The 26388-nt window shown below is 38.3% G+C and overlaps 1 protein-coding gene across 3 annotated transcripts in view; it reads left to right on the top strand.

Annotated features, from left to right (window-relative positions):
- The window catches only part of SCEL (sciellin), a 335541-nt gene that overhangs the window by 281565 nt on the left and 27588 nt on the right, over positions 1 to 26388 (top strand). For all 3 annotated transcript variants that reach the window (XM_061133261.1, XM_061133262.1, XM_061133263.1), the window contains 9 exons: positions 4001 to 4060; positions 4736 to 4795; positions 6432 to 6491; positions 10294 to 10344; positions 11259 to 11321; positions 15775 to 15834; positions 15970 to 16029; positions 16176 to 16232; positions 25309 to 25371. In XM_061133261.1, coding sequence (XP_060989244.1) covers positions 4001 to 4060; positions 4736 to 4795; positions 6432 to 6491; positions 10294 to 10344; positions 11259 to 11321; positions 15775 to 15834; positions 15970 to 16029; positions 16176 to 16232; positions 25309 to 25371 — 534 coding nt within the window. The remainder of the gene's footprint in view (positions 1 to 4000; positions 4061 to 4735; positions 4796 to 6431; positions 6492 to 10293; positions 10345 to 11258; positions 11322 to 15774; positions 15835 to 15969; positions 16030 to 16175; positions 16233 to 25308; positions 25372 to 26388) is intronic.

Consider the following 26388-nt stretch of genomic DNA (forward strand, 5'->3'; position numbering starts at 1 on the left):
TGTCATGTTGCTGAGAAGCATACCAAGTAATTCCATGTGGTTTCTTTTGAACCTCTTTCCATTCCGTTCACTCACTACATGATATTATTATGAGTTGATTCTAAAATGTGTCACTAATGCCTGCAGGCCTCGTCAGAGCCAGGGCCCGGCTGGCTGAAAGCTGGTGTGCATCATCAGGCCATCCTATTCTCAGCAATGCTGGTGTGGTTGCAGAACTAGTGACCCGTCGTTACAGACATTTGCAGTTTTTTGCAGCTAATAAACTGAGAAGAAAGCACTGATTTCCCTGGTTACCTAGGTGTTTCAGGGAGGGAGCTTGAGGCAGTGAAAGGGAGCAGGGAGTCTAAAGGATCAGGGTTCAAATTCTGGCTGTGTCACTTGCCCCATGCATCAATTTAGAGATCATAATACTATCACATTTGGCACATTGGAGATAAATAATTAATAGCAATAATAAAGATTCACATGAATTATGTTTTCTTAATGATTTAGATGGGGCTTCCCTGGTGGCTCAGCAGTAAAAATCTGCCTGCCAGTGCAGGAGATGTAGGTTTGATCTCGGTTGGAAATATCTACCAGAGAAGGAAATGGCAACCCCCTCCAGTTTTCTTGCCTGGAGAATCCCAGGGACAGAGGAGCCTGGCAGACTACAGTCCATGGGGTTGCAAAGAGTTGGACATGACTTAGCGACTAAACAACAGCAATGATTTGGATACTTTTAAATACTTAATTTACTTTGACTCTACAAGAAAAATTTATGTTTTACGTTTCTAATTTTTATTAAAGAGAGTATTTCAAATGATTACCTATTGTTTTTCATAGGTTGGGTGTGTGTGTGTGTATATGTGTTTGCCTATGTGTACACTTGCACACACATACACACAAATGTATGCATTCACATATGTATACTTGTATGTGCATACCTGTGTGTCTACATGTGTGAATGCATATGAGTGTATGCATGTATGTGCAGATGTATGTGTGATTGTATACATCTGTACAAATGCTTGTGTGTGCCTGAACATATGTGTGAGTATATCCATGTGCTTTTGTATGTATATAAGTACCTATGTGCACGATTGTGTATGTGTGTGTACTTGTGTGTATGTGTGTAAGAGTGTTGCAGTCTTTGTGTCTATTCATGTATTTGTATGTGTGTACTTCCTGGGAGCTTTAAGGGCAGTAGTCTTCTTTTTTTCCTTTCACCAAGCACCATTAAACTCTGTGGATCTCTTAAAAATAAAATAAGATTGTCTCCCTCCCTTATTAAAAAACTTCCAAAGTTCTCTTAATTCGGGTAGAATTAAGTTCTAAACTTGAGCAATGGCCTTTCACATGTTCAGTAAAGTCCAGCCAAACTTACCTCTTTTCTATCCAGCCTCACTCCTGCATTAACACTTCTGTTACCTTCTCAAAGAGATTGTTTCTAACCAGTGAATATAATTACATCACCACGCCCTTCTCCAAACCTAGCATCACAGGCACCTGGCACTGATTTTTAGGACCATATGTTATTATCTAGAATTGTAGCATTCACTTATATGTTTGATTGCATGTGGCCTGCCTCTCGCCAAGTTAGGATGGAAGCTTCTTTTTAAAGTTTACGTGTTTTAATTTATTATTTTTGACTGCTCTGGGTCTTTGTTGCTGCACGTGAGCTTTCTCTAGCTGCAGGGAGTGGGGCCTACCCTCTAGGCGCAGTGCATGGGTTTCTCCTTGTGGTGGCTTCTCTTGTTGTGGAGCTCAGGCTGTAAGGCTTGTGCGCCTTAGTACTTGTGGCTTGTGGGCTCTAGAGCGCCTAACTCTAGTAATTGCGGTGCCCTTAGTTGCCTGCGGGCTTCCCTGGAGGCTCAGACGGTAAAGCGTCTGCCTGCAGTGTGGGAGACCCGGGTTCAGTCCCTGGGTTGGGAAGATCCCCTGGAGGAGGAAATGGCAACCCACTCCAGTACTCTTGCCTGGAAAATTCCATGGACTGAGGACCCTGGTAGGCTACAGTCCATGGGGTCACAAAGAGTTGGACGTGATTGAGCGACTTCACTTTCACGTTCACTTTAGTTGCCTGCAGCATGTAGGATCTTCCCAGGCCAGGGATGGAAATAGTGTCCCCTGCCTGCATTGGCAGGCAGATTCTTAATCACCGGACCACCAGGGAAGTCCTGGAATGGATGTTTCTTTAGGTTTAAGCCTGTCTGTATTGTTCACAGCTATCCAAGCACTTGGGGCCATGGTAGGCTTTCCGTAACTGTTTGTGGATTGAAAGACTGCATAAATATTGAAGAGATATACACTATGAGGCACTGCTTCCCTCCGTGGAGCTCAAAATATTATTTTCCATTACACTTTAACTAGCACATTCTTCTTTATTGAGTTTATGAACCTTAAAATTTACACAACCCTCTGTGTGCTTTATTCAAAATAAAGAGATCAAGGTCTCCAACAGAAACAACAGAGATATTACAAGGGAGGAGTTGCAATGCTTAAGCTGTGGGATTTCTTCTTGAGTACTCAAATGAGTACTACCGTTTTTAGTACTCAAAATACTAGAAACAGAATCCTGGGAATACTTTTTTTCTCAGTCACTGGCATTCAAATTCCACATATTTTGTTTAGGCCACAAAGGGTTAAAAAAAATCAACATAGGATATTCTGGGGTAGAATAGTTGTTTTTTTGGGGGGGTTAACAATTTCATTATTTGCATGAAAAAGGTTCAAACTTTTTATTGCTGCTTTTAGCATGGATGTGCACATTCTCAGACATCTGGAAATAAGTAAGAACTTGAGTCAGCATCTAGCTAGCTGCTTCCAGATATCTGTATCTTTGATGTTGCACTGATACCACCTTGGAGACTTTATGACCTGATCTTAGCAGGGCCATGGGGCATGGGGCTACGCGGTGTAAATGTGCCTTCTATGGATGTTCTTTACCCATATGGTATCCACTGTAGATCAGAGGCACACTGGCTGCCACTGGGAATGTGGAAAACACATGTAGAAGCAACAGGAAAAAGAAAAATTCCATTAAGATCAGAAGCACATATCCTAAAGGGTAACTGTAAAATATTGAGTCATTCTCAGTGACCACATGGTGTTTTACATTACAGTTTTACATTGTAACTTACATTTCAAAAGTTGATAGATTTTAATCTTCTTATTGTTTATTGCCAACACAACCAGTCAAAATTTGTAGTTTTAATACACAGTAGGTACCAGCAGGAGATAACAGATTGTATATTATGGACTTTAACAAATTGCTTCTTGCTATTGTTGTTCAGTCGCTGAGTCATGCATGTCTGACTCTGCAACTCCATGGACTGCAGCATGCCTGGCTTCCCTGTCCTTCACCATCTCCAGGAGCCTGCTCAGACTCATGTCTATTGAGTCGGTGATACCATCCAACCATCTCATCCTCTGTCACCTCATTCTTCTTTGCCTTCAATCATTCCCAGCATCAGGGTCTTTTCCAAGGAGTTGGCTCTTCACATCAGGTGGCCAAAGTATTGGAGCTTTGGCTTCAGCATCAGTCCTTCAAATGAATGTTCAGGGTACACTTATCTAAATCCAGTGTTTAAATAGAAAATCTGCTAACGGCTGACAATTTTACAAAATGAGGGTTCTCCAAAGTTCAAAATTCCCACAGCATGTTGGAAGCTGATGGGTAGAGTTGTGCCTTGCGGAATGTTCCAGGAACGTGTACACAGACTATTACAGAATATGTTTAGAGCCCCTGGAAAAGGCAAGGGCATAGCATTCAAAGAATCAAAGCAGAGTCCTATCTCAGTGTTTGCTAGTGCCTGATGGCTCCAAGATTAAAATATGGTCTCTCTGAGTCTCAATGGGTTTCAGAGATGTATAAATCCCTACATGCTTCTGTGTGCCTTTAACAATCTTCAGCTCTTTGGCATGATCTTAATGTTTACACTGTTTCTGAGTTTTAATGAATAGTTTTATCAACTTGGTTGTAATCTGTTATTAACTTTGCTATTTTTTCTATGTTTTAAAGGGGCCAGAGTCTTGATAATCTCATCCAAGTGACCCCTGAAGTTAACAGAAGTAACCCAAGGTGAGGATTATACCTTATCTTTCTTCCTTCCCATCAATTTGTGCATCAAGTTCTGAATCAGTTTGTGGCTCTCATTAGAGAAGCTGTGTTGAAAAGTGGTTTGAAGTCAAAATATCTGAATTCCACGACTTATCAGCTGGGTACGTTTGAGCAAGCCCCTTGAATACTAAGCTAAGACTTATTTAGTTATAAAATGAAGATCATAATGTCTGTTCCACTTTTGTCATTTGATTATTGTAAAGATCCTGTGAAATAATGGATATAGAATTCCTTTAAAGGAAAAAGTGTTTAAATCCAAAAGTGTTTAAATTTCCATTTAAATCCCTTTAAATGGAAATTATTAACAGAACACAGTTTAATTATAGCTATTGCATCAGGTAGAATACTAAATGAGGCTGACAGGGTGAGATTTTTTGGCAAATAGTTGCAGAGATGATCTTTTAAACTAACTCTTGCCCTAATTTTATGGTTTTATTTTGAGGGTATATAGGAAACTGATACCAATGAAAATCAAAAGTTTTACTCTTTTAAGTGAAACACTAGACTGGTATTGATTTCTCTCAAAACTTAATTGTAAAATTCATCATAAGCACATATATCCTTTAAAGTAATTAGTTTGACTTAATTAGTTGACATAATTTCATTTTTACTTATTATGTTTCTTTTTGTTTAAAGTTCCAAAGACCTGGATAACCTCATCAAAGTGAACCCAAGAACTGGGAAAAGTGCGCGAGGGTAAGATTTAATACATTGCTCTTTTTTGTTTCATGTTAACCAGTGCTTAAAAACATACTTAAATCATCATTTCAGCAGACTAACACTGCTATAGTATCAGTGTATCAACGGTTGTTCAAGAAAAACCATGTAACCTGCACCACCTCATATATAAGCTGTTAAAGATTTTGGTTAGCAAATTTCTAATATAATATAGGTATTTTGATTCATTAGGTGCAGTGTTTTCCCAGGATGGACAAGACACTTTTTTTTTCACAACTAAATATCATTTATCTGAAATGTCCAGAATAGCAAATTCATTGGCAACCAAGAAAACAAAGTGTTTGGCTGTCAAGGGCTGAGGGGAATGATGGTTTATTGGGTATAGACTTTTATGTGCAATCAGTTAACTATTTCTTTTTTTAAAAACTTTTTGTTTTGTATTGGGGTATAGCTGATTAACAATGATGTGATAGTTTCAGGTGGACGGCAAAGGGACTCAGCCATTCATATACATGTGTTCCTTTTTCCCTCAAACTCCCATCCAGGCTATCACATAACATAGAGCAGAGTTCCCTATTCCAAACAGTAGTGGTCAGGACACTTTTATCGGTTGATTTGTTTATTTTTCTTAAGCAGAGGGATGGCACAAGAGAGAGGAAAGAGCATCAGACCAGAGCCCAGAGATGTGGGTCTGGGCAGGACTCTGCCCTCCCTGACAGTGAGAAACGGGCCTGATCACACTCCTGTTTGGACTTCGGTTTTCTCATCCTCACAGTGAGGAAATTGGGCCAGATGCTCCCTTGTCACTTCCAATGTCAATTCAGTTAATAATTTCCAATAAGATGGTTGGTGTTATGATAAGTGTGCACACTCTGGAGTTAATTACATAGCTTTCCATTCCAGCCTTGCCACTACAGGCCATGTGGGGAAAACTTCATCTTTGTGGGTTTCAGCTTTTCCTTTTCTGAAATGGATATGATGATACTTCCTATTGTTGACCTGAAACAAATAGACTGTCAGATATTTCTCCAGCCAAGAGGGATTTGCTCAGATCATCAGAGAATTGTAGTTTGGGGTCTGCAACCATGGGGAGCCACATGCAAGTCCCTGAAGGAGAAGGAAGATCACTTTTATAGAGGGGAGGGGGGAAAGGATACTGGGAGGACTACAGTAAACGAAGAGTTCACAGCTTTTCACTGGCTGAGTCCTTGCCAGGAAAGAAGAAAAGTCTCTTCTCTTCCTGCTGGCTTCTGCTATTGTCACAGGGCAGGAGAGAGCCCCCCTGATGGTCTCCCAACTCTATATTTCATTGAGGTTTCAGTTTATTAGTATTTTTATACTATTTCATAGGGTTAATATGAGTATTAAATCATATAAATCAGGTAAATCACTTAGCACAGTGCCTGGCACATCATGAATTTTCTGAAACCACTAATTATTGTTCACTATTTCCATGTGGTTATAGTTAGGTCCAAATATATATTTTCAGAGTCAACATTGAAAACCTCCAATCCCTTGAGATGATCTCTATTTTAATAAATATTTTCTAGTAAAATATTTTTGTAATAAAAAATGCTTTTCCATTTTTGTAAATATTTTCAACAATTTGATGTAACCTGTCATATGATCTCATCCTTTCTTCCATGTCTTAAAGGGACCAAAGTCTTGACAACGTCATCAAAGTGACTTTGGAAACAAACAAAACTAACCAAGGGTGAGGTTTATGGAACTCTTCTATTTCTCCATTTTATTCTGTTCAACTTAGAAAATATGATAAAACTGATTGTCCTATCAAAGAAACCGCCAATAATGGGACCCAAAACAACAGCTCTGTGTCAGAAACCTAATGTTCAATTCCTTTATTCAGGGATCCCTGGCTGTGAATATTTGTGGAGGAATTCCTTAAAATATGAGAATAATCTCTTATCCATGTGAGATTTGTTTTCCATGCTTGGGATTTCCTCAAAATAAATCGAGATTCCTCCTGGGATGAAGCATCTTCCCCAAACAATTTCCTAGAGATAAGCGGCCTAAGAGAAGGTCTTCATGTAAAGAAAATCTCCTTCATTTATCCTCCATCTGTCATCATTTTTTCCCTCTCCTCTTCCATTTACACTCCAATAATTCCTAAAGTTGGGGGGGGTCATTTAAAAAAATCATAGTTAGTTCATTGAAATAATAAAGAATACAAAAAAGAATTTTCTTTAAGGTACACTGTGTTGAGTAAACAAAGGGATATAGCCAAACCATGAACCTATAAACACATGTTGTTATGCTAGTTTGAATGTGAGTTAAAAATAAAAGGTACCAAAGCATTTATCTTCTCTCTCACAGAGTTTTCTATCTTACTTTGCTTCTAGGTATTCTATTTTAAAGTAGATAGGTATCATATAAAGTTTACTAGACTAGGTCAGGAGTCAGTAACTTTTGCTTAAAGGGCTAGGGAATAAAATTTCAGGTATAGGGGCCCAAAACAGTCTTTATTTAAACTAGCAATCATTAATAACACATTGTAAAGGAATGGGAATGGCTATGTTCGAATAAAACTTTACTTGTAAAACCAGACTTCAGGCTGGATTTAGCTTGAAGACCATAAACTGCTGATTCCTAGGCAGTACTTCATATGGGTGCGTGAAGAGGATCAACCCTGCATGTACTTGAAACAGCTTCCAAAACTCAGCCTCCGTTGCATATATTGCTTCATTCACTTTAGAGTTAGACCAAAGAATTTATCATTCTTTCATCTGAATATTGAGTTCTAAATTGTCCTTATATTTTGTTCACTAAATGAAAGTATAATGTATTGTCCCTGTCTGGGGGTCAGATAACGAATCCAGAGACCATGTAATACTTTATGTTACAGATTAAGATTCTATGAAAGACAGTTATCCCTTATCCCTCTTCCAATATGACTTAGTTTGTAAAGTGAAGAAAGCCTTAATAATATGACCTTTCCCATGCAATATGTGTCAGCCTTGTTTCAGCACCTGCCCTCTGCCATGTCTTGCATTACATCATGCGTTCATCTCTTCCACTTGGTCGTAAAATTTTTTAGTTTAGAGAATATCTGTTAGTTGTTCAGTTCAGTTCAGTCCCTCAGTCGTGTCTGACTCTTTGAGACCCCATGAATCACAGCACGCCAGGCCTCCCTGTCCATCACCATCCCGGAGTTTACCCAAACCCATGTCCATTGAGTCAGTGATGCCATCCTGACTCATCATCTGTCATCCCCTTCTCCTGCCCTCAGTCTTTCCCAGCATCGGGGTCTTTTCCAATGAGTCAGCTCTTTGCATGAGGTGGCCAAAGTATTGGAGTTTCAGTTTCAACATCAGTCCTTCCAATGAACACCCAGGCCTGATCTCCTTTAGGATGAACTGGTTGGATCTCCTTGCAGTTCAAGGGACTCTCAAGAGTCTTCTCCAACACCACAGTTCAAAAGGATCAGTTCTTCAGCACTCAGCTTTCTTTATAGTCCAACTGTCACATCCATACATGACCACTGGAAAAACCGTAGCCTTGACTAGACGGATCTTTGTTGGCAAGGTAATGTCTCTACTTTTTAATATGCTGTCTAGGTTGCTCATAACTTTCCTTGCAAGGAGTAAGCGTCTTTTAATTTCATGGCTGCAATCACCATCTGCAGTGATTTTGGAGCCCGGAAAAATAAAGTCAGCCATTGTTTCCACTGTTTCCCCATCTATTTGCCATGAAGTAATGGGACCAGATGCCATGATCTTAGTTTTCTGGATGTTGAGCATTAAGCCAACTTTTTCACTCTCCTCTTTCACTTTCATCAAGAGGCTTTTTAGTTCCTCTTCACTTTCTGCCATAAGGGTGGTGTCATTTGCATATCTGAGGTTATTGATATTTCTCCTGGCAATCTTGATTCCAGCTTGTGCTTCTTCCAGCCCAGTGTTTCTCATGATGTACTCTGCATATACGTTAAATAAGCAGGGTGGCAATATACAGCCTCGACCTACTCCTTTTCCTATTTGGAACCAGTCTGTTGTTCCATGTCCAGTTCTAACTGTTGCTTCCTGACCTGCATACAGGTTTCTCAAGAGGCAGGTCAGGTGATCTGGTATTCCCATCTCTTTCAGAATTTTCCACAGTTTCTTGTGATCCACACAAAGTCTTTATAGATGTACAATCTTGGACAAATCATTTCACCTCCTTGAATTCTCAACATCTTTATCTGTAAAGTGGGGATTGTAAGAATTACCTTCTTCAATGAATTACCAGAAAAATTAGCTTGTGAAGCATTTATTCCCCAAGTACTTATTAGACATTATCTATTGGTATTATTATTACTGTTACTGTTTTTCTTCGTTGTTGAGTCCCCATTGCACCACTCACTGCTTAGTTCAAGCAAGATACCTAAGAAGTTATCTATTAGGTTGAATCTTATGAAATTGTTGACATTCAACAATTTTTGACCCACAAGATGACAATTTCAAATAATTCAATATAACAGAATGCAATAATTTACATGGAAGTATATGTACACAATAAAATTCATTTATAGGTTAATCCTAAAGATTAGTTAGGTTATAGAAGCCTTTCTAGCCTCTTTTCTTTTCAGGATATGTAATAAATTGCCCAATAATAATGTATATCAAGGTATATATCTTGTTTAGGCCTTTTGATGTTAGAGCTGATATGAAAGCCCAGTGCAATAACAGAAATGTCTTTTTAGAGATTGTTGCCGTTTAGTCACCAAGTTGTGTCTGACTCTTTTGAGACCCCATGAACTGTATGTAGCCCACCAGGCTCCTCTGTCCGTGGGATTCTCCAGGCAAAAATCTGTAGTGGGTTGCCATTTCCTTCTCCTGGGCATCTTCTCAACCCAGGGATCAAACCTGTCTCCTCCATTGGCAGGCGGGTTCTTTACCACTGAGCCACAAGGAAAGCCCCCCTTTAGAACTATTATCTCCTATTTGAGTACAAAAGCAAATTTTATTGTCAGAAGTCTTCTTTGTTCTGATATAGCATTACATGAAGCATGATTCTGAATTGTTTAATATCTTGGAGTAGCCTCAATGTTACATATTCATATTATGTATGAATACCTCCATACCTTAGAATCAGGAAATATACTCTTTTTAAAAAAGTCCCAGGTTTTTGTTTTATTTTATCCTGAGGAGAGGGAAGCAAGGAACACATGGAAATGATGTACAACTCAAATTTTTCTCTTGTTCATTACAACCTTGAAACAAATTCTAAATGCTGATTCTAGTACCAAATACAATCTAGGAAATAAGAAATTTAAGAGCAAATTAAATTTAAGGTTGTCTTGAAAGGAATAAGAATAAAAATAAATTTTCATATATATGTAGTTGTATAAGAAATGAATTTATAGGAGCTATCTGCTTTCACAGAGAACTAAAAAGAATATTCAAGTAAAATGAAGTTTTGAATTAGCAACAATCACTTTATTCAATATTATGATTGAAAAAATATACAAATTTAACTGATTTGATTTGATTTTACTAGCTATTAAAATTTACATTTTTTAGGAGCCAAGACCTAGACAGTCTTATCAAAGTGACTCCCTCAGCAAAGAAAAGGTAAGTTTATTAGTATTGTTGAAGACTCATGAGCAAGTCTTCAATTTATGCCCCAGAATAAAGTTAATTATTTGGCTAAGGATGTTTGAAAGGGAATATGAAAAAAAAATGAGAAAAATTGATTTGCTGACATGTAATAATCCTGGACAGGTTTTTATATTGCTTCAGTTTGTTACATTATAATATTGTTCAAATTGTAATATTGAAGTTAATTCTGTATAATGACTACCTGAGAAATTCATTTAATGCAATTATAGCTTAACTAGATTATTACTGCAAATTTAGTTAATAAATTATAAGTTCATAAAACTGAATAAACCAAAGAATATTGGCTTTATTCTCTTTCATAAACCTAAGGATTAATTTTTAAATCACTCTTCAGAAATTTGGTGACATAACATTCCAATGCTTGATTAGAAATATTTCTGTAAGACTTTGAATATGCTCCTGTCTTCTTAAGAAGTTAAGACTCATTGTCCACTGGAGTAAAAGTTAAGAAAAGCATGACAGAGTAACTCCAAGCTACCTCTCGGAATTATTGTGATAATAATGTTGGTGAAAAGCCTTGAGCAGTTGTAAGGAATTATTGTGAACAGAGAGAGGAAGGAAGTGGGCACAAGGCAACATGTGGTTACCTAATTCACCCTCAGTTATTGCTTAGGTACTTGGCTTAAGGAAGGCCCTAACGTTCATGCAACTCTATTTATTTATGAAAAGAGAATGGTGATATTTAACTCAGTTGCTTTGAGGATTTAAAAAAGATAACTATTTTATACAAAGTAGAAACTCATTACATTTATCACTTTTTGTCTAGGATCCCATCAAAGGATTCACAAATGTCAAAAGAAAAAACCCCAGTCATAAAATTTGCTGATTTCCAACTGCCATTGACCGTTTATTTTATTTTGTTTTAGCAGTGAACAAGGTCTTGATGAACTTATTAATGTAAGCCCCAAAGCTGTCAAAAACACTGCTAGGTAAGACAAAGATGTTATTTATTTGCTTTGGTTTGTTTCTCTTTAACTAAGCATAATATGAATATAAATAACTTGTAATCATTCCATGGGCAAACTGAATGTAAATCTTGAAAAGTCATCATAAATTTTATATGTCCCTGAAAAATTAGATATGTGTTTGCTAATAGAAAGACAGCTCAGATAAAGCAACTGAAGGGAGTGACTGGGGTAGAAATGTAGTTAGCCTATGCCCTGTTTGTGATTTGTAGTATTGATGGCAATACCTTTGTTTCTGGGTTTGATTAAAATTTATTAATGGTTGTTAATTTTTGAAAAAGAGCTGGACACCTCATCCAGATTAATTACAAGCAATTTTATTCATCTCATTTTTGGAAAGTGTTTGATAGTTGGTGGAAATTTTATGAGGTTCATTATTTTTTAGATGATTTGCTGCTCCTAGCAAAGCAATGGACCTAAAATGATAATTCTATAAGTAGTATCTGTGATGATGAAAAATGAAATTCAGTTTTTGCCTCTGGTTTATGGAGATTTTTATGTCATTATACACTACTATTATAGACATATGTATATATTTACATTGTATATTTATATGTAATATTGTATATATTTAGATTTTTATATCATTATATACCACTATTATAGATATATATGCATATATTTGTACATATTTTAAAATGTTTTTATGATTTCACTTTTTTTAGTTTATCTGGTACATAGAAAAACCACAAATTTTGGAGATGGAAAGAAGGAACCTCAGAGGACTCATAGCCCAGTTAGTTTGAACAATTTCGCGAACCACTATCCCAGTTAAAGCAGGGCCTGGTGGCTCAGACAGTAAAGAATCTGCCTGCAGTGCGGGAGGCCTGGGTTCAGTCCCTGGGTTGGGAAGATTCCCCTGGAGAAGGGAATGGATACCCACTCCTGTATTCTTGCCTGGAGAATCCCCATGCACAAAGGAACCTGGCGGGCTACAGTCCATGCGGTCTGCAGGAAGTTGGACACGACTGAGCAACTTTCACTTTTCACATTCTAGTCAAACCTATTCAATTTACAGAAGGGTAAATTAAGACTCAGAAAGGTTAAGTGATTTGGCCAGGGTCACAGAGAAAACTAGTGGAAGATGGAATAGTGGTTCTGTGATCTGTTAGGCAGTGAATAATTACTGAACACCTACTGGGTTTGAAGCTTACAACTAGGTATCATTAGGTGCACATTAGGTATAATTATAGGCCGTGGGTGCCAAAAAAGAGAATTCAGTAGACATACTCAATCTTATTAACAGCAGGCAATTATCATAGATTAAAGCTAATTATGGACTGGGGGCACAGAGATGGGACTCCAAGACAATAATAGGTTGTCAATTTAAAATATTACATGTACTGCTTGCTGAATATAGAATGTGTTGTCAGTGAGTTGCATTTAAAAAGAAAAGGAGAAATGAAATAGCTAACTTAATAAATATGACAATCAATAAAATTCATATTCATAGATTCCTAGGAGTAGAAGATGGGCAGAGGATTAGGCCCAATCCAATCTTCTCATTTTACAGATGAGAAGACCAAGGCCAGGGGCAAATATCTCATAGCCTTCCAACTCCCAGCCCAACTCCTGGTCTTTAAGTCACAGCTCACGGACTTTGATCTTAAAATAAATGAAAGTTGATCTAGCACCTCAAGAAATAGTGGAAATTATAAAGCTAGGCCTTTTGCTCTTGCCATGGGACAGCTAGGGGATGTTCTCCACCGCTTTCACAGGGTCATTGGAAATGTTACTTCTGTCTTTGAAGTGACTATGGCACAAATTTATGCCAATGACCACAAAACACCTTATAACTTTTGAACTACATGAAAGTGGGTGCGTGCTAAATCACTTTAGTCATGTCCGACTCTTTGCTACCCTATGGACCGTAGCCCGCCAGGCTCCTCTGTCCATGGGATTCTCCAGGCAAGAATACTAGAGTGTGTTGCCGTCCCTCCTCCAGGGATCTTCCCCAGCCAGGGATCGAACCTACGTCTCTTATATCTCCTGCATTGGTAGGTGGGTTCTTCATCACTAGCACCACCTGGGAGACCCACATGAGAGTAATGATAGCTAAATGTTCCAATGTATCCCCCTATAGCCTTAAAGCAAAATAAATGAAAGCAGTAACTTGAGTAGAAAAAACATAACATTTTTTCCTGGATAAAATTCAGATATCAGATTCCTGTGTTTTTTAAGAATCCAGGGCCTGAAAAAAGTGTCTAAGTTTTCAATTCATTGAGATAAGTTGCATGATACTATCAATCAAGGCAATTCAGGACTTTCTTTATTAACACAGGTGTTGTCTTTTTAGGAGAAGTGGTAAATCATAGAATGTGTTTATATGTTTTCTAAGCTGGTGTTTCTCAAATTGTAGACCACAATCCATTAAATGGTCTTGTAATTAATTTAGTGACTGGCAGTCAGCATTTCACCCCCAATTAACTAAGGTGAAACAGAGTAGAAAATGAGAGTTCTTCTTACGTAGTCTTACTTTGTGAAGTTTATATTTTATTATGTGTGTATGTCTGTCTGACTGACTGACTGGAAAGGTGAAGTATTGAGCTATGATGTAAAATGTATTTTTTAATGAGTTCTATGATAGAGTACTCTTAGAACTATGAGTAGAACTATAGAACTATGATACACTTCTATGATACAGCATAGTTCTAAGTTTTGCAATGAACCAAGTTTTCTGTCCTGGGCAGAAGAGTAAAAAAGGAAGTTCTCATGTTTATGTTCACATTTTTATACAATTTACTCTTAATTATGCTGGTAGGTGAAAATTATATGTAGTTACACAAAAATATTGTGATTGATCTTATGCGGTAAAAGGTTGAGGCCTTTGAACATATTATTTCCTCTAAAAAATTTTATTCTTTGTACTTTTTTTTCTTTTAATGTATGAATAATCACCATTTTAAAGATTGTCTTTCAAGCACAATTTAATTTTACACAAATTTTGTAACCAATTTATACAAGAAAATTATATTTTTGATAATTCTCATATGTGTGTCATTTCTTTCATACTGTTTGTAGACACCAGTTGATTATCTTTAATTGAGAATATTATTACTGAAGATAATTCAAAACAGTGAAAATCCATTTAAGGGCTTTTTGTCTGCCATGGAGATCTGAGGACAAGGATAAGAGCTGAAACTCAGTGAAGCCATGAGCTGGGAAGCCAATTCTATGGAAAGGCTTATGGGCTGGGGAGGGAAATGCACACCTTTTCCTCAGATTAAAAAAAAATTATTGGAATATAGTTGGTTTACAATGTTGTGTTAGTTTCAGATATATGGCAAAGTGAATCAGTTATACATTTACCACTCTTTTTTAGATTATTTTCCCATGTAGGTTTTCTCAGACTTTTTGATGATTAACCTCCAAGTGGTTCTCCTTTAGTTCTTAATCTCCCATCAGACTTTTGAAGAGTAAACTATATTTTTATTTAAGGGAAAAGGACTTTGGAGGGGGAAAGAGATACAGGCAGGTAACTGTCTAAAATTTACTGGAAGCAGGTGTTATCAAGCCCAAGATTTCTTGTTACTGTGGGCTACTCTATTTCTTTGGATAAATATTATAAAGTGGTTTAGAAAAAATCACTAATTTCTAGCCCTTAAAAACAAAGTATTATGTGGATGCAATGAGTGATAGCAAACCACGTTCTCTAACTGAGGAAAGAAAGTGATAGCGTTTCAACTGGGAAGTGGACAGTTATCAGAGCATGTCCCTAATCTGACCATGATTTCAGCTTTTTAAGTCATCATAGAGGAAAGAGAAGTCACAATTTTGATGGATTTCTGGAACTCTCTTTGCCAAGCCTTATGTTAAGTATGATCCCAGTTTTGGAGCTTATTAATTTTTTACAAAATGATATTGTTAGTTGGTGAATATGATTTTTAAAATATCAAGGACCTTGGAATCATTTGTATCTTCGTACTGTTAAAGCATTCCAGAGTAAAAGTGGTGAATCACAAGACGTTTGCTGTGGACTCTGAGTCAGCGTGCCCTGGTAGATGGGCTCTGACAACAAACTGTGTGAAATTAGAGTAATTTTTCTCCTGATCCTACATAATGTATCCTCCCTGGACTGGCTGAAAATGTATCTTAAGGCCATTCTATGCCAAACCAATAGGTCTCATAGATGAGTTTCCCTGTTGGCTCAGTGATAAAATATCCTCCTGCCAATGCTTGATCCTGGGGTTGGGAAGATCATCTGGAGAAGGGAATGGCAACCTGCTCCAGTATTCCAGCCTGGGAAATCCCATCAACAGAGAAGCCTAGCAGGCTACAGTCCATGGGGTAGCAAAAGTGTCTGACAATAACAACAACAACCGATGATAAAATAGCTAATCCCTTCTTCCAGTTCCAACCAACTTAAACCTGGATTATCTCTATAACAAAAGCTGCTTTATTTTTTTTCCTCTTAAAGAAATCAAGATCTTGATAAGCTCATCAAAGTGAATCCTGAAATTCTCCTCAACAATCAAAGGTAATAGAACTGTATTAATTTTTGTACTTTGGGTAGGAAGAATGTTCTGTTTTACTGTTATTTCAAGCAGATTTATAACCTTAGTGATCTTACCAAAATAATTTATAATTAACCTTTTTATTTTTCTATTTAAAGAAACCAGGATCTTGATAACCTCATCAAAGTGAATCCTGCAGTAATCAGAAGCAATCAAAGGTAATCAAATAAAAGCAGTCATTTCATAGCTCTTCTGTCTGTTGCTCCTGAGTGGAGTAGATTTATAATACTGGTTTATAGACCTAGCACAAACCAAAAAAAACCCTATTACTAATTGGGGTTTGTGTTTTTTCTCTTTTTAACAGCCAAGCTTTAGACAATCTCATTCAAGTGAAACCTTCAGCACTCAGAAATACTAAGAGGTAAATGACTTTGCCTAACTATCTTGACATGTACCCAAAGTTCTTTCTTTCTTCTCTTTTTAAAAAAGAAGCCTTTTGTTTTTCTTGTGTTCAAATGAGCACACATTTATAAGCCATGTGCTTCCTGTCAGCAAAGAACATGTTGTACTCTTCTGGAATCAATTGCACTCTTCACATGCAGTTGTATGTTTCTTATTTGCATGAAGACAAATTAATGTTTGTTGTCTATAAGAAATAGAGTATCAGGACTGAAATGAAAAGTGAGTGAAATTAATTAAGAGTAAAACACATTTTGGAGAAGCTGGACCAAGCCAGTGATTTACATAGATGCTTACAGAGGATTGGAGTATTGGAAAGGATATTGAGTCTTCAGAATTACAACTCCACAGCAAATCCAGCACATTTTAACCTTGAACTTCCATTTTGAGTTTTGTAAATATCTTACAGTTCACTATCTTTATGTCATACATGTTTAGTTGCTAAGTTGTGTCCAACTCTTTGCAACCCCATGGACCCTAGCCCACAGACTCCTCTGTCCATGGGATTTCCCAGGTGAGAATACTGGAAAGGGTTGCTATTTCTTTCTCCAGGGAGTCTTTATGTCTTATCTTTATGTCATATCTTTCACCAAAAGAGCTTATTCATAGATAATGCACCAGAGTGCATTGTATCAGAGGTCTACATTGTTCTGCTGACCTGAAATTTCGCTGTAATAAATATATAGCTGGAAATTATAGTCTCACTATTCTGGGATGAAGAAAGCAAATAACATATAGAAAAGTGCTTTGAAGCCACGGGCAGCAAGAGAACAGTCTGACATGCTTATCAGCCTGGTTCTTATGTCTTTTAGTTTGTTTTCTACATTAGTGTTTTAATTTGCCCTTTCTATTTGTGTGGTTTTTTTTCTTCTTTTTAAAATTTTTTACAGTATTGTGTTGGTTTCTACCATACAACACTGCAAATCAACCATAATTACATGTATATTGCCTCCCCACACCCACCCCTAGTCCTCTTCCCCACCCCCACCTCCAGCCTCCCTTCCCTCCCCCTATTCCACCCCTCTAGGACATCACAGAGTGCCAGACTAAGCTCCTTTTGTTATACGGCAACTTCTCATAGCTATCCAGTTTACACATGATAGTGTACGTATGTTCATGCTGTGCTGTGCTTCATCACTCAGTCATGTCCGACTCTTAGAGACCCCGTGGACTATAGCCCGCCAGGCACCTCTGTCCATGGGGATTCTCCACGCAAGAATGCTGGAGTGGGTTGCCATGCCCTCCTCCAGAGGACCTTCCGAACCCAGGGATCGAACCTAGGTCTCCCCAATGCAAGTGGATTCTATACTGCCTGAGCCACCAGGGAAGCCCTGGAATTCTCCAGGCCAGAATACTGGAGTGGGTAGCCTTTCCCTTCTCTAGGGGATCTTCCCAACCCAGGGTCCAAACCCAGGTCTCCCACATTGCAGACGGAGATTCTTTACCAGCTGAGCCACAAGTGGGGGGATTTGATGATAATCAGCCAGGATATTCAAGAATCGTTGCAGAATAAACAGGGAAGACTGAGCTGCCTATTTGAAAAAAGGTAGTTCATTCAATGTGTTCAGTTACCTGTATCTACAGTGTGTTTATGTGGCCCATTGATTTTAATGGGTAAAGAGAGGGGGCATTTCAACATGCCTCCCAGCAGAAATAATAGCCACAAAGCACTTTTACATCCAATTCAGTGACAGGAGCACTGATTATTTAATAGTGTAACAGCAGTGAATCAGAGTTGCTTTTGTGTGACTTTGCTGACATTTCCAGCAGCTGTATATTTAATTCACAGTTAGGGGCGGGATAAACTTCAGTCATCAATCAGAATGTGAGCAGGTGTCCCCGAGCTCTTCTAGGAACCCAACAATGTGAACAAATGCAGATGTGCACAGAATTTTCATTTACTCAGGGAGAAACCGTGTGACTTGTAACAGTGAATTTCAGATTTTCATGAACCAACATTAAAGAAAGATAAATATTTCTCAATTATCTCTAGCCTATAAGCAGCTGCTCCCATATGAAGGTTGAAACACATCCAGTGATACAGGTCTTTACTGTTTGAAGGGCATCCTTCATCTAAAATAGAAAAAATATTCTGAACTATTTGTAGAATTACGTACTGTGTGCGTGCCAAGTCACTTCAGTCATGTCTAACTCTTTTTGACCCTATGAAGGTAGCCTGCCAGGCTCCTCTGTCCATGGGAATTTGCAGGCAAGAATACTGGAGTGGGTTGCCGTGTCCTCCTCCAGGGGATCTTCTCAATCCAGGGATTTGAACCCGCGTCTCTTATGTCTCCGGCATTGGCACGCAAGTTCTTTGCCACTAGTGCCACCTGGGAAGCTCTTGTAGTATTATACTTGCTTCTTTATAAAGTGAAAGTGAGGTCGTTCAGTCATGTCCGACACTTTGCGACCCCGTGGACTATAGCATACATGTCTCCTCCATCCATGGGAATTTCCAGGCAAGGGTACTGGAGCGGGTTGCCATTTCCTTCTCCAGAGGATCTTCCTGACCCAGGGATTGAACCCGGGTCTCCCACATTGCAGGCAGACGCTTTACCATCTGAGCCACCAGGGAAGCCTTCTTTATAAAGGACTTCCTATTTGCTGAGACATGTCTTGCTAGTATTTCAATAAGACAAGAATTCTTTCCCATCTTCTTGTTGCACCCTTCTTACATTTCTGCTCAAGACAGAAAGCTGGAGGTGGGAGGCAACCTTGACCATGTCTGTTGCTTCATTCCCTGGAATCAATAGGTCACTTTGAATGCTTCTCCTAATTATCTCAGGCACCGAGACACTTCATCACCCCCACTTGCTACTATAGCCCAGCTTACTGTGAGCTCTCCTGACTAGTCCATCTGCTCTCAGTGGTACCTTCTGCCCTTCAGTCCATCTGCCACACTGCGAGTGATCTTCCTAAAACATAAATCTGAGCCTGGCCTTCCTCTGATGAAATCCTTCAGTGGCTTCTCATTGCCACTGGATAACATGTACCCCTTAATCTGGTTTCCAGAGCCTACCATGATGTTGCCTCCACAGCTTTTCCACCCCCATTCCCTGCTAGGCTCCACCCACAAGCAAAGTCTAGCCACTCACTCTCTGACCTGCTCACGCCTTACTCCTCCGCCATCATTCCTGCGTGGATAACTGCTATTTATACTTCAAGTGTGAGCTTAGATGTGTTTTACTCAGGCTCTGAGAAGCCCACCCTGACCCATCACTTCTGCATCAGGTCCTTCTAGATGCTCTCAAGCTATTATTCTGTTCTACAGAATGTTTGCCTCTTACAGGGAATTATTATTTAATCATCTCTCTTCAACTATTGGATTTTTAAGAGCAAATGTTGGGTCTGTCTTGTTCACTTCTTTATCTACAGTGCCTAGCACCATGTGTGCACATATTAGGTGCTTAATAAATATTCTCTGAGTTACATACTAAATCTCAAAATAAATTCAGACCTGTGATCACCTAGCTAGATAAAACCTATAGTGCCTCATAACTCCAACACTTTGAGCCCTCAGGAGTAAGACCAGACTGGAGGGATCTGATATCCTATGATTGGCTTCCTTGCTTAAACCAATGGCTCTATTTTGAACCGCAATCTCATTGAACCAGAGTGAATTAGAGCCACTGAAATTCTTGATCATATCTTATATTTAAAAATATCTAAGTTGATCATTTTCTCTATGGACCTGTTAATTTCTTTAATATAAAATCTTTAAGATTCCCTCACTGAAGCTAATTATAAAAATATGTAAGGCTGGGCCCATTTTGCAAAGTCAATAGGGTTGAAGAATTATAGCAGTTATCTCACTGTGTCCTGTACTTCCTTCAGAGAGATAAATATTCCTTTTGAACTAAAGCTTAAAGCCTAAGATTTAGTTCTTGGCATAAAAGAAGTACCATAGTGAATTTTTTATATGGAGGCTTTTAATTTTGCAAATGTGTTTGATACTCTGCAAAAACAATTTAAGTAAGCTGTAGAGAGAGAAACATATTGCTGCTTTTAATAAACACCTCCCACAGCCTCATAAGAGAGGAAGAGCAGTTGGGAGTGATCTGTTAACTTTCATGTAGAGCATATCTTATGAAAACCTGTATTATACTAGACGTAATGATAGCTTGATCCCTGGAATCTCTTTTTTTTTTTTTTTTTTTTGGCTTAATCTACTCTGTTAAGAAGTGTTATATTCCTTAATGGGGCTGTAGAAAATAAATTACATGATTATAACAGATAAATACCTATATTCAAAATGTATGCTATGACTCTATATAACAGATAATTCATTTCTTCCTAAACATTTTGAAGTCTACATAAAGAAAAACATTTTTAGTTAGTATGGTTAACAAAATTTCTTTATAGCACTTCTCTCTGGATCCACAGAGAATTGGTGGTTTTTCTTAAAGTTGATTCCGACTGCTCATAAAATTACAAAATTACCAGGTCATCCTTCCGTTAAACCACCACAGAAAGGGTTTGGAATCACGCCTTTGTTTGACCCTGCAGCATTTGGCTGGGCTTCTATAAAAATCTATTTTTCACACTTTGACTCACAGCTTTTCATCTTCTACCATGGTGTAAAAGACATGACGTGATAGATGTGATCTTAATTAAAAAACGAAAATTTATTTTTACATTCTTCAGCTTGGGAAGTTTACGGGCAATCTGAACTTCTTTTTATTGATCTCCAAATCTAGCGGATGACATCAATCAGGCTGAACAGTCAGAGCAAATCCCCATTTTCTACTTTTCATAACCTGGAACTTTTAATTTTGCTTTAAATATTAGTATAGAGGGTTCAGAATAAAATCTTATAACCCACTCTAGCGAACTTGATATGTGGCACTGTTTAATAAAAACAGCAAAAATTCTATAACCCTAGTAACATGGTGTATTTGATGATTCACAATTATATCCCTTTGGGAGTGTGCTTCTTTGAAGGTAAATACAGGTTCCAATTTTGAGTTATCTACCCGGAGTGGTTGGATTTGTGAGCTTCCGGTGGCTCCTCCTTGCTTAGGTCTAAATCCATTTCTGCTCTTCCTCACCATAGCTAGGATCCAAAAGACTGGGTCCTGGGGGTGGGGGTGGGGGATGGAAGTATAGACAGATCAAAGATGCAGTATCTGCAGACTGGGAGTGGAGAGTGCCAAGCAGGTAAGGATAGCCAGCATCAGGCCGAGAAGCTATACATAATAGTATCTGTCGTGAGGGCAGAAGTGAGTCTGTATTTGTTCGCTAGGACTGCCATACCTAGAACCGTGGTCTGAGTGGGTTAAAACAGAAATTTGTTTTCTCATCATTCTGGAGTCTAGAAGTCTAACATCAGGAAGTCAGTAGGGTTGGTTCCTTCTGAAGGCCCAGATGGAAGGATCTATTCCAGACCTCCCTCCTTGGCTGGTAGAGGGCTGTCTTCACCATTTGTCTTCATATTGTCTTCCATCTGTGTGTATCTGAGCCTAAATTCCTTCTTCTAATAAAGATTCCCTTCATATTGGATTAGGACCCACATTGATGACCTCATTTGAACTTGAGGATCTCTGTAAAGACCCCCATCTCCAAATAAAGACACATTCTGACATGCTGGTGTTAGGACTTCAGCATATAAATTTGGTGGAAGGGCAATATTCGACCCCGTAAGGAAGTGTTCCAAAATAAGGAAACAAGGCCAGGGTTGGGAGCTGAGTTGGGGAAAAAAAAAAAAAGGAAAGAAATATGTGCAATTCAGGGGTGAAGTAAGGCAGGTCTGGGTGACTAATGCAAACGGAGGTGAAACGTCCATCACCATCTCCTGTGAACTTTTTCTCTGTGGTCCTGGTGCATACTCTGCACTTAGATGTGTGTGGAGCTGGATACCTTAAAGGTTCAGGGTCTAACATCTTTCCCCTGGGGTCCTTTTCATGTCTTTTCCCAGAGCTGGGTAAGGTAGCAATGAATTTCCACCAGAGAAGGAGAAAAGAGAATTTAAATACATTTAAGGCCATAAGTATTTTTGGAGCAGCTACTGCGTGCAAGGCCATGTTAAGTCACAGTAATGTGATTTTATTCTTAAGTCATAATGAAAAACACCAGCTTCCTTTAAAAATGCCACTCAGTTCATCCAAGGTTAGCTTTGGAGAGAGAATCACTTCCTCGGATAGAATTCTCTTTCCCCAAGATTCACATTTCTGGGTGCTCTCTCAGTGTTTGCCTCTGCCAACCATCCCAGTTTGACATTGCTGGGAAACCGGATTATGGAAGACCACAATCCTTTAAAGTTAAGTTAAATACTTAATTTTTAATCCATTATTCACAAGTATATAGTGAAGTATTATTTTAAAATGTTAAGGGGGAGGATAGCTTAATATCCTGGCTGTCAAAATAGTATGGTGAGTCCTGAGGTCATGATGTGCTTCTCGTAATTAAGGAAGGACCATCAAGGACTCTAAAGAAAGCTGAGCGCCGAAGAACTGATGCTTTTGAACTGTGGTGTTGGAGAAAACTCTTGAGAGTCCCTTGCACAGTGAGATCCAACCTGTCAATCCTAAGGGAAATCAGTCATGCATGTTTATTGGAAGGACTGATGTTGAAGCTGAAACTCCAATACTTTGGCCACCTGATGCGAAGAACCGACTCATTGGAAAAGACCCTGATGCTGGGAAAGATTGAAGGTGGGAGGAGAGGGGACGACAGAGGATGAGATGGTTGGATGGCATCACCGACTCAATGGACATGAGTTTGAGTAGGCTCCGGGAGTTGGTGATGGACAGGGAAGCCTGACATCCTGAAGTCCATGGGGTCACAAAGATTTGGACATGACTGAACGACTGAACTGAACTGATCAAGGGTTACAAAGAAAAAGCCTGCTGTCTCTATTTCTAAATTCAAAAGAAGAGATCTGGGAGGTCTCCTCACACAGTTCTAGCAGCTGTGCTGGAGAAGTCAGTTTTGAATTTTATATTATTCAGACTGTAGCATCAAATGATTTTGATACTTCCAAGCTACTTCTGAAATCCTTTACTTTTTGCATATATTAAATTGGCATATTTTCTACTATAACTCACATTAAAAATTAATTTAGTTAATTACTACATTTTCAAACATGTGTAGCTAGTATTTTAAATGTGAGCTTTAAGTATAGCTATGGAATGCTGCCCAATTAGCATATTTATCAATTATTGATGGCTTGAATGTTATATAAAAAGAGTAGTAAGTCTCACTCCACATAAATACAAAGCCTTTTATATTATTTTTCATCCTTATAAATATCAGTTTGAGTCTATACACTGATTCCATGTCAAAGAACCTTAGGACCAGAGAAGGGAGATTTATGAAAACTGGAATTAATGCTAAAGATGTGAAAAGTTACAGCAGAAATTAAAATACAGTCCCTCAACATTTTAGAATCCATAGTGCCCACTGCTGTGTCACTATGCTTCTATTAATTATCACTTATTTATTCTTACTCAGTTCAGGCACAACTATAGACATTGTGCCTATAAATTTTATTTACACTAACTCATTTATTCTCACTGAAACCTTATAAACTTAGCTATTATTATCCTAGTTTACAAAAGGAAGCTTAGAAAGGTTGACTAACTGGCCCATAAAAGTAGGGGAAGAAATGGCCTCACTCTTACTCCTAAACTATCCTGCAAACCAGTAGAGTTGGTGACAAGGCTTTTCCAAACTCATGGAAAAAAATTAAGAACTACCAGTATTATAGAAAATATACATAAACAGCTAATATGTACATAGCACACCAGAGAACACTGTATCTCATGTATTATGACAAATCACTGTAGCCCAAGATTTAAGAATCTAATTGTCCCATTCATCCTCCACATTGTGGACTGTTGATTCAAATTTTGGGTTGACTTCTCATGTCTCTGTTATGCAAAAATCTGGAATGAAGACTTTAATTAAATATTGAAGAATTGATTTCAGATGAGCAGGTGGCTCAGCTTCAAGCCCTGACTCTTTTACAAATTAGTTAATTGACCTTGGAAAATTCACTTAGCCTTGCTGAGCCTCGTATGCTGTCCTGCAAGATTCTGTGAGTCTAAATGAGATAATCCACATGGAAATACACAAGTTAGTCCTTTGTGATGTGAAGTAAGTATTCACTCAACTGACAGATATCAATCAGCTGTTTCTCTTCAGACTGAATTTCTCAAACCTTCCAAACACTTAGTTCATTTCTCTCTCATAATGTAATTTGTGCTCATACTTGAGTTGTATAGATCTAATAGTTCAATGTCAGATTTTTAGTGTCCCATATTCTGTAAGACCACAAATGACTATGTTTAAAATTATGTACTGGTTTAAAGTATTTTATTCTAATGCTTTATTTCTTAAAATTATATGTAACTAAATCACATATACATATCAGTTCAGTTCAGTCGTGTCTGACTCTTTGCGACCCCATGAATCACAACACACCAGGGCTCCCTGTCCATCACCAACTCCTGGAGTTTACTCAAACTCATGTCCATCAAGTCGGTGATGCCATCCAGCCATCTCATCCTCTGTCGTCCCCTTCTCCTCCTGCCCCAGATCCCTCCCAGCATCAGGGTCTTTTCCAATGAGTCAACTCTTTGCATGAGGTGGCCAAAGTACTGGAGTTTCAGCTTCAGTGTTAGTCCTTCCAATGAACACCCAGGACTGATCTCCTTTAGGATGGACTGGTTGGATCTCTTTGCAGTTCAAGGGACTCTCATGAGTCTTCTCCAACACCACAGTTCAAAACCATCAATTTTTCGGCACTCAGCTTTCTTCACAGTTCAACTCTCACATCCATACATGACCACTGGAAAAACCATAGCCTTGACTAAACGGACCTTTGTTGGCAAAGTAATGTCTCTGTATTTTAATGTGTTATCTAGGTTGGTCATAACTTTCCTTCCAAGGAGTAAGCATCTTTTAATTTCATGGCTGCAAACACCATCTGCAGTGATTTTGGAGCCCCAAAACATAAAGTGTGACACTGTTTCCACTGTTTCTCCATCTATTTCCCATGATATGTATTTAAATACTTGCTGCTTTTTTTTTTCCTGTAGAGACCAGAACCTCGAAAATTTAATTGACATAAATTCCAATGAGTCTAAGAATAAGAATGAAAGGTAAGACTTATTCTGATTTACAGTTTTCTTATGAATTCTATGTGAACCTTCATAAATTATGTAACCCTGGAAGATTTTCTGAGAAATTGAACTGTACTATAATGTTTAAATATAAATACTATCTGAATTTAAAAAAGAAAATGTACAGGGTGCTTGGATTTCCCTGGTGGCTCAGTGGTAAAGAATCTGCCTGCAACTGCAAGAGATTTGGGTTTGATCCCTGGGTTGGGAAGATCCCCTGGAGAAGGAAATGGCAACCCAATTCAGTAGTCTTTCCTGGGAAATCCCACGGACAGAGGAACCTGGCAGGCTACAGTCCACAGCGTTGCAAAGAGTCGGACACAAATGAGCGACTAACACCAACAGGGTGCTTAATAGCTAATCTGAAAAAAAGCCAACAAAATTTTAATTCTGCTAGAATTTCTGACTAAGGGCCTGCTGTTCAACGGTTTAGTGTAAAAGGCATGATAGAAATTGAGTGCTCTGCACTTGGGCTGTGAAGATTTATTTTTACTTTCTGTTGCTTGGTAGGTTTTCAGTGGTGCAGGAAGCACTTTGAGATTCTCTGCCTTGGATACCTAGTGCTAAAAGAATGCACAAATTTGTCACAGCCAGGAAAGAGGACCTAATTTTGGAATTTCTTTACACCTCAGAGGATCCTGGCTTTAAAACTGTTGCACTTTTTGTTTCTTTTACAAGGAAGGTTAGGATGGAAACTATGCTTCATTGTTGTTACAGATTGTTTAAATTAGGAAACAGTTTTCAAAGTTTTCCATGTTTAACTGTTCTTCCCCCCAACATGTGGGAGGACCCTGAAAGCAGTAGGTTTCTGTTTTTAACCTTCCTAAGGTGCAGCTGCCTTATCTGTTAAAAAAAATTTTTTTTTGTTATGTGAATAAGTGCTATTGTTGGTATCATGCAGAGAACAGAAAAGTAGAAGCTCTGGCTCACTGCTTCATTTATTTGGTTTTCCTGTCTGTTCAAGGCTCTTTCCTATATGAGGTACATAGTTTCTTT

This window comes from Dama dama, chromosome 30 (assembly GCF_033118175.1).
Source record: "Dama dama isolate Ldn47 chromosome 30, ASM3311817v1, whole genome shotgun sequence".
In the NCBI taxonomy this organism is placed as follows: Eukaryota; Metazoa; Chordata; class Mammalia; order Artiodactyla; family Cervidae; genus Dama; species Dama dama.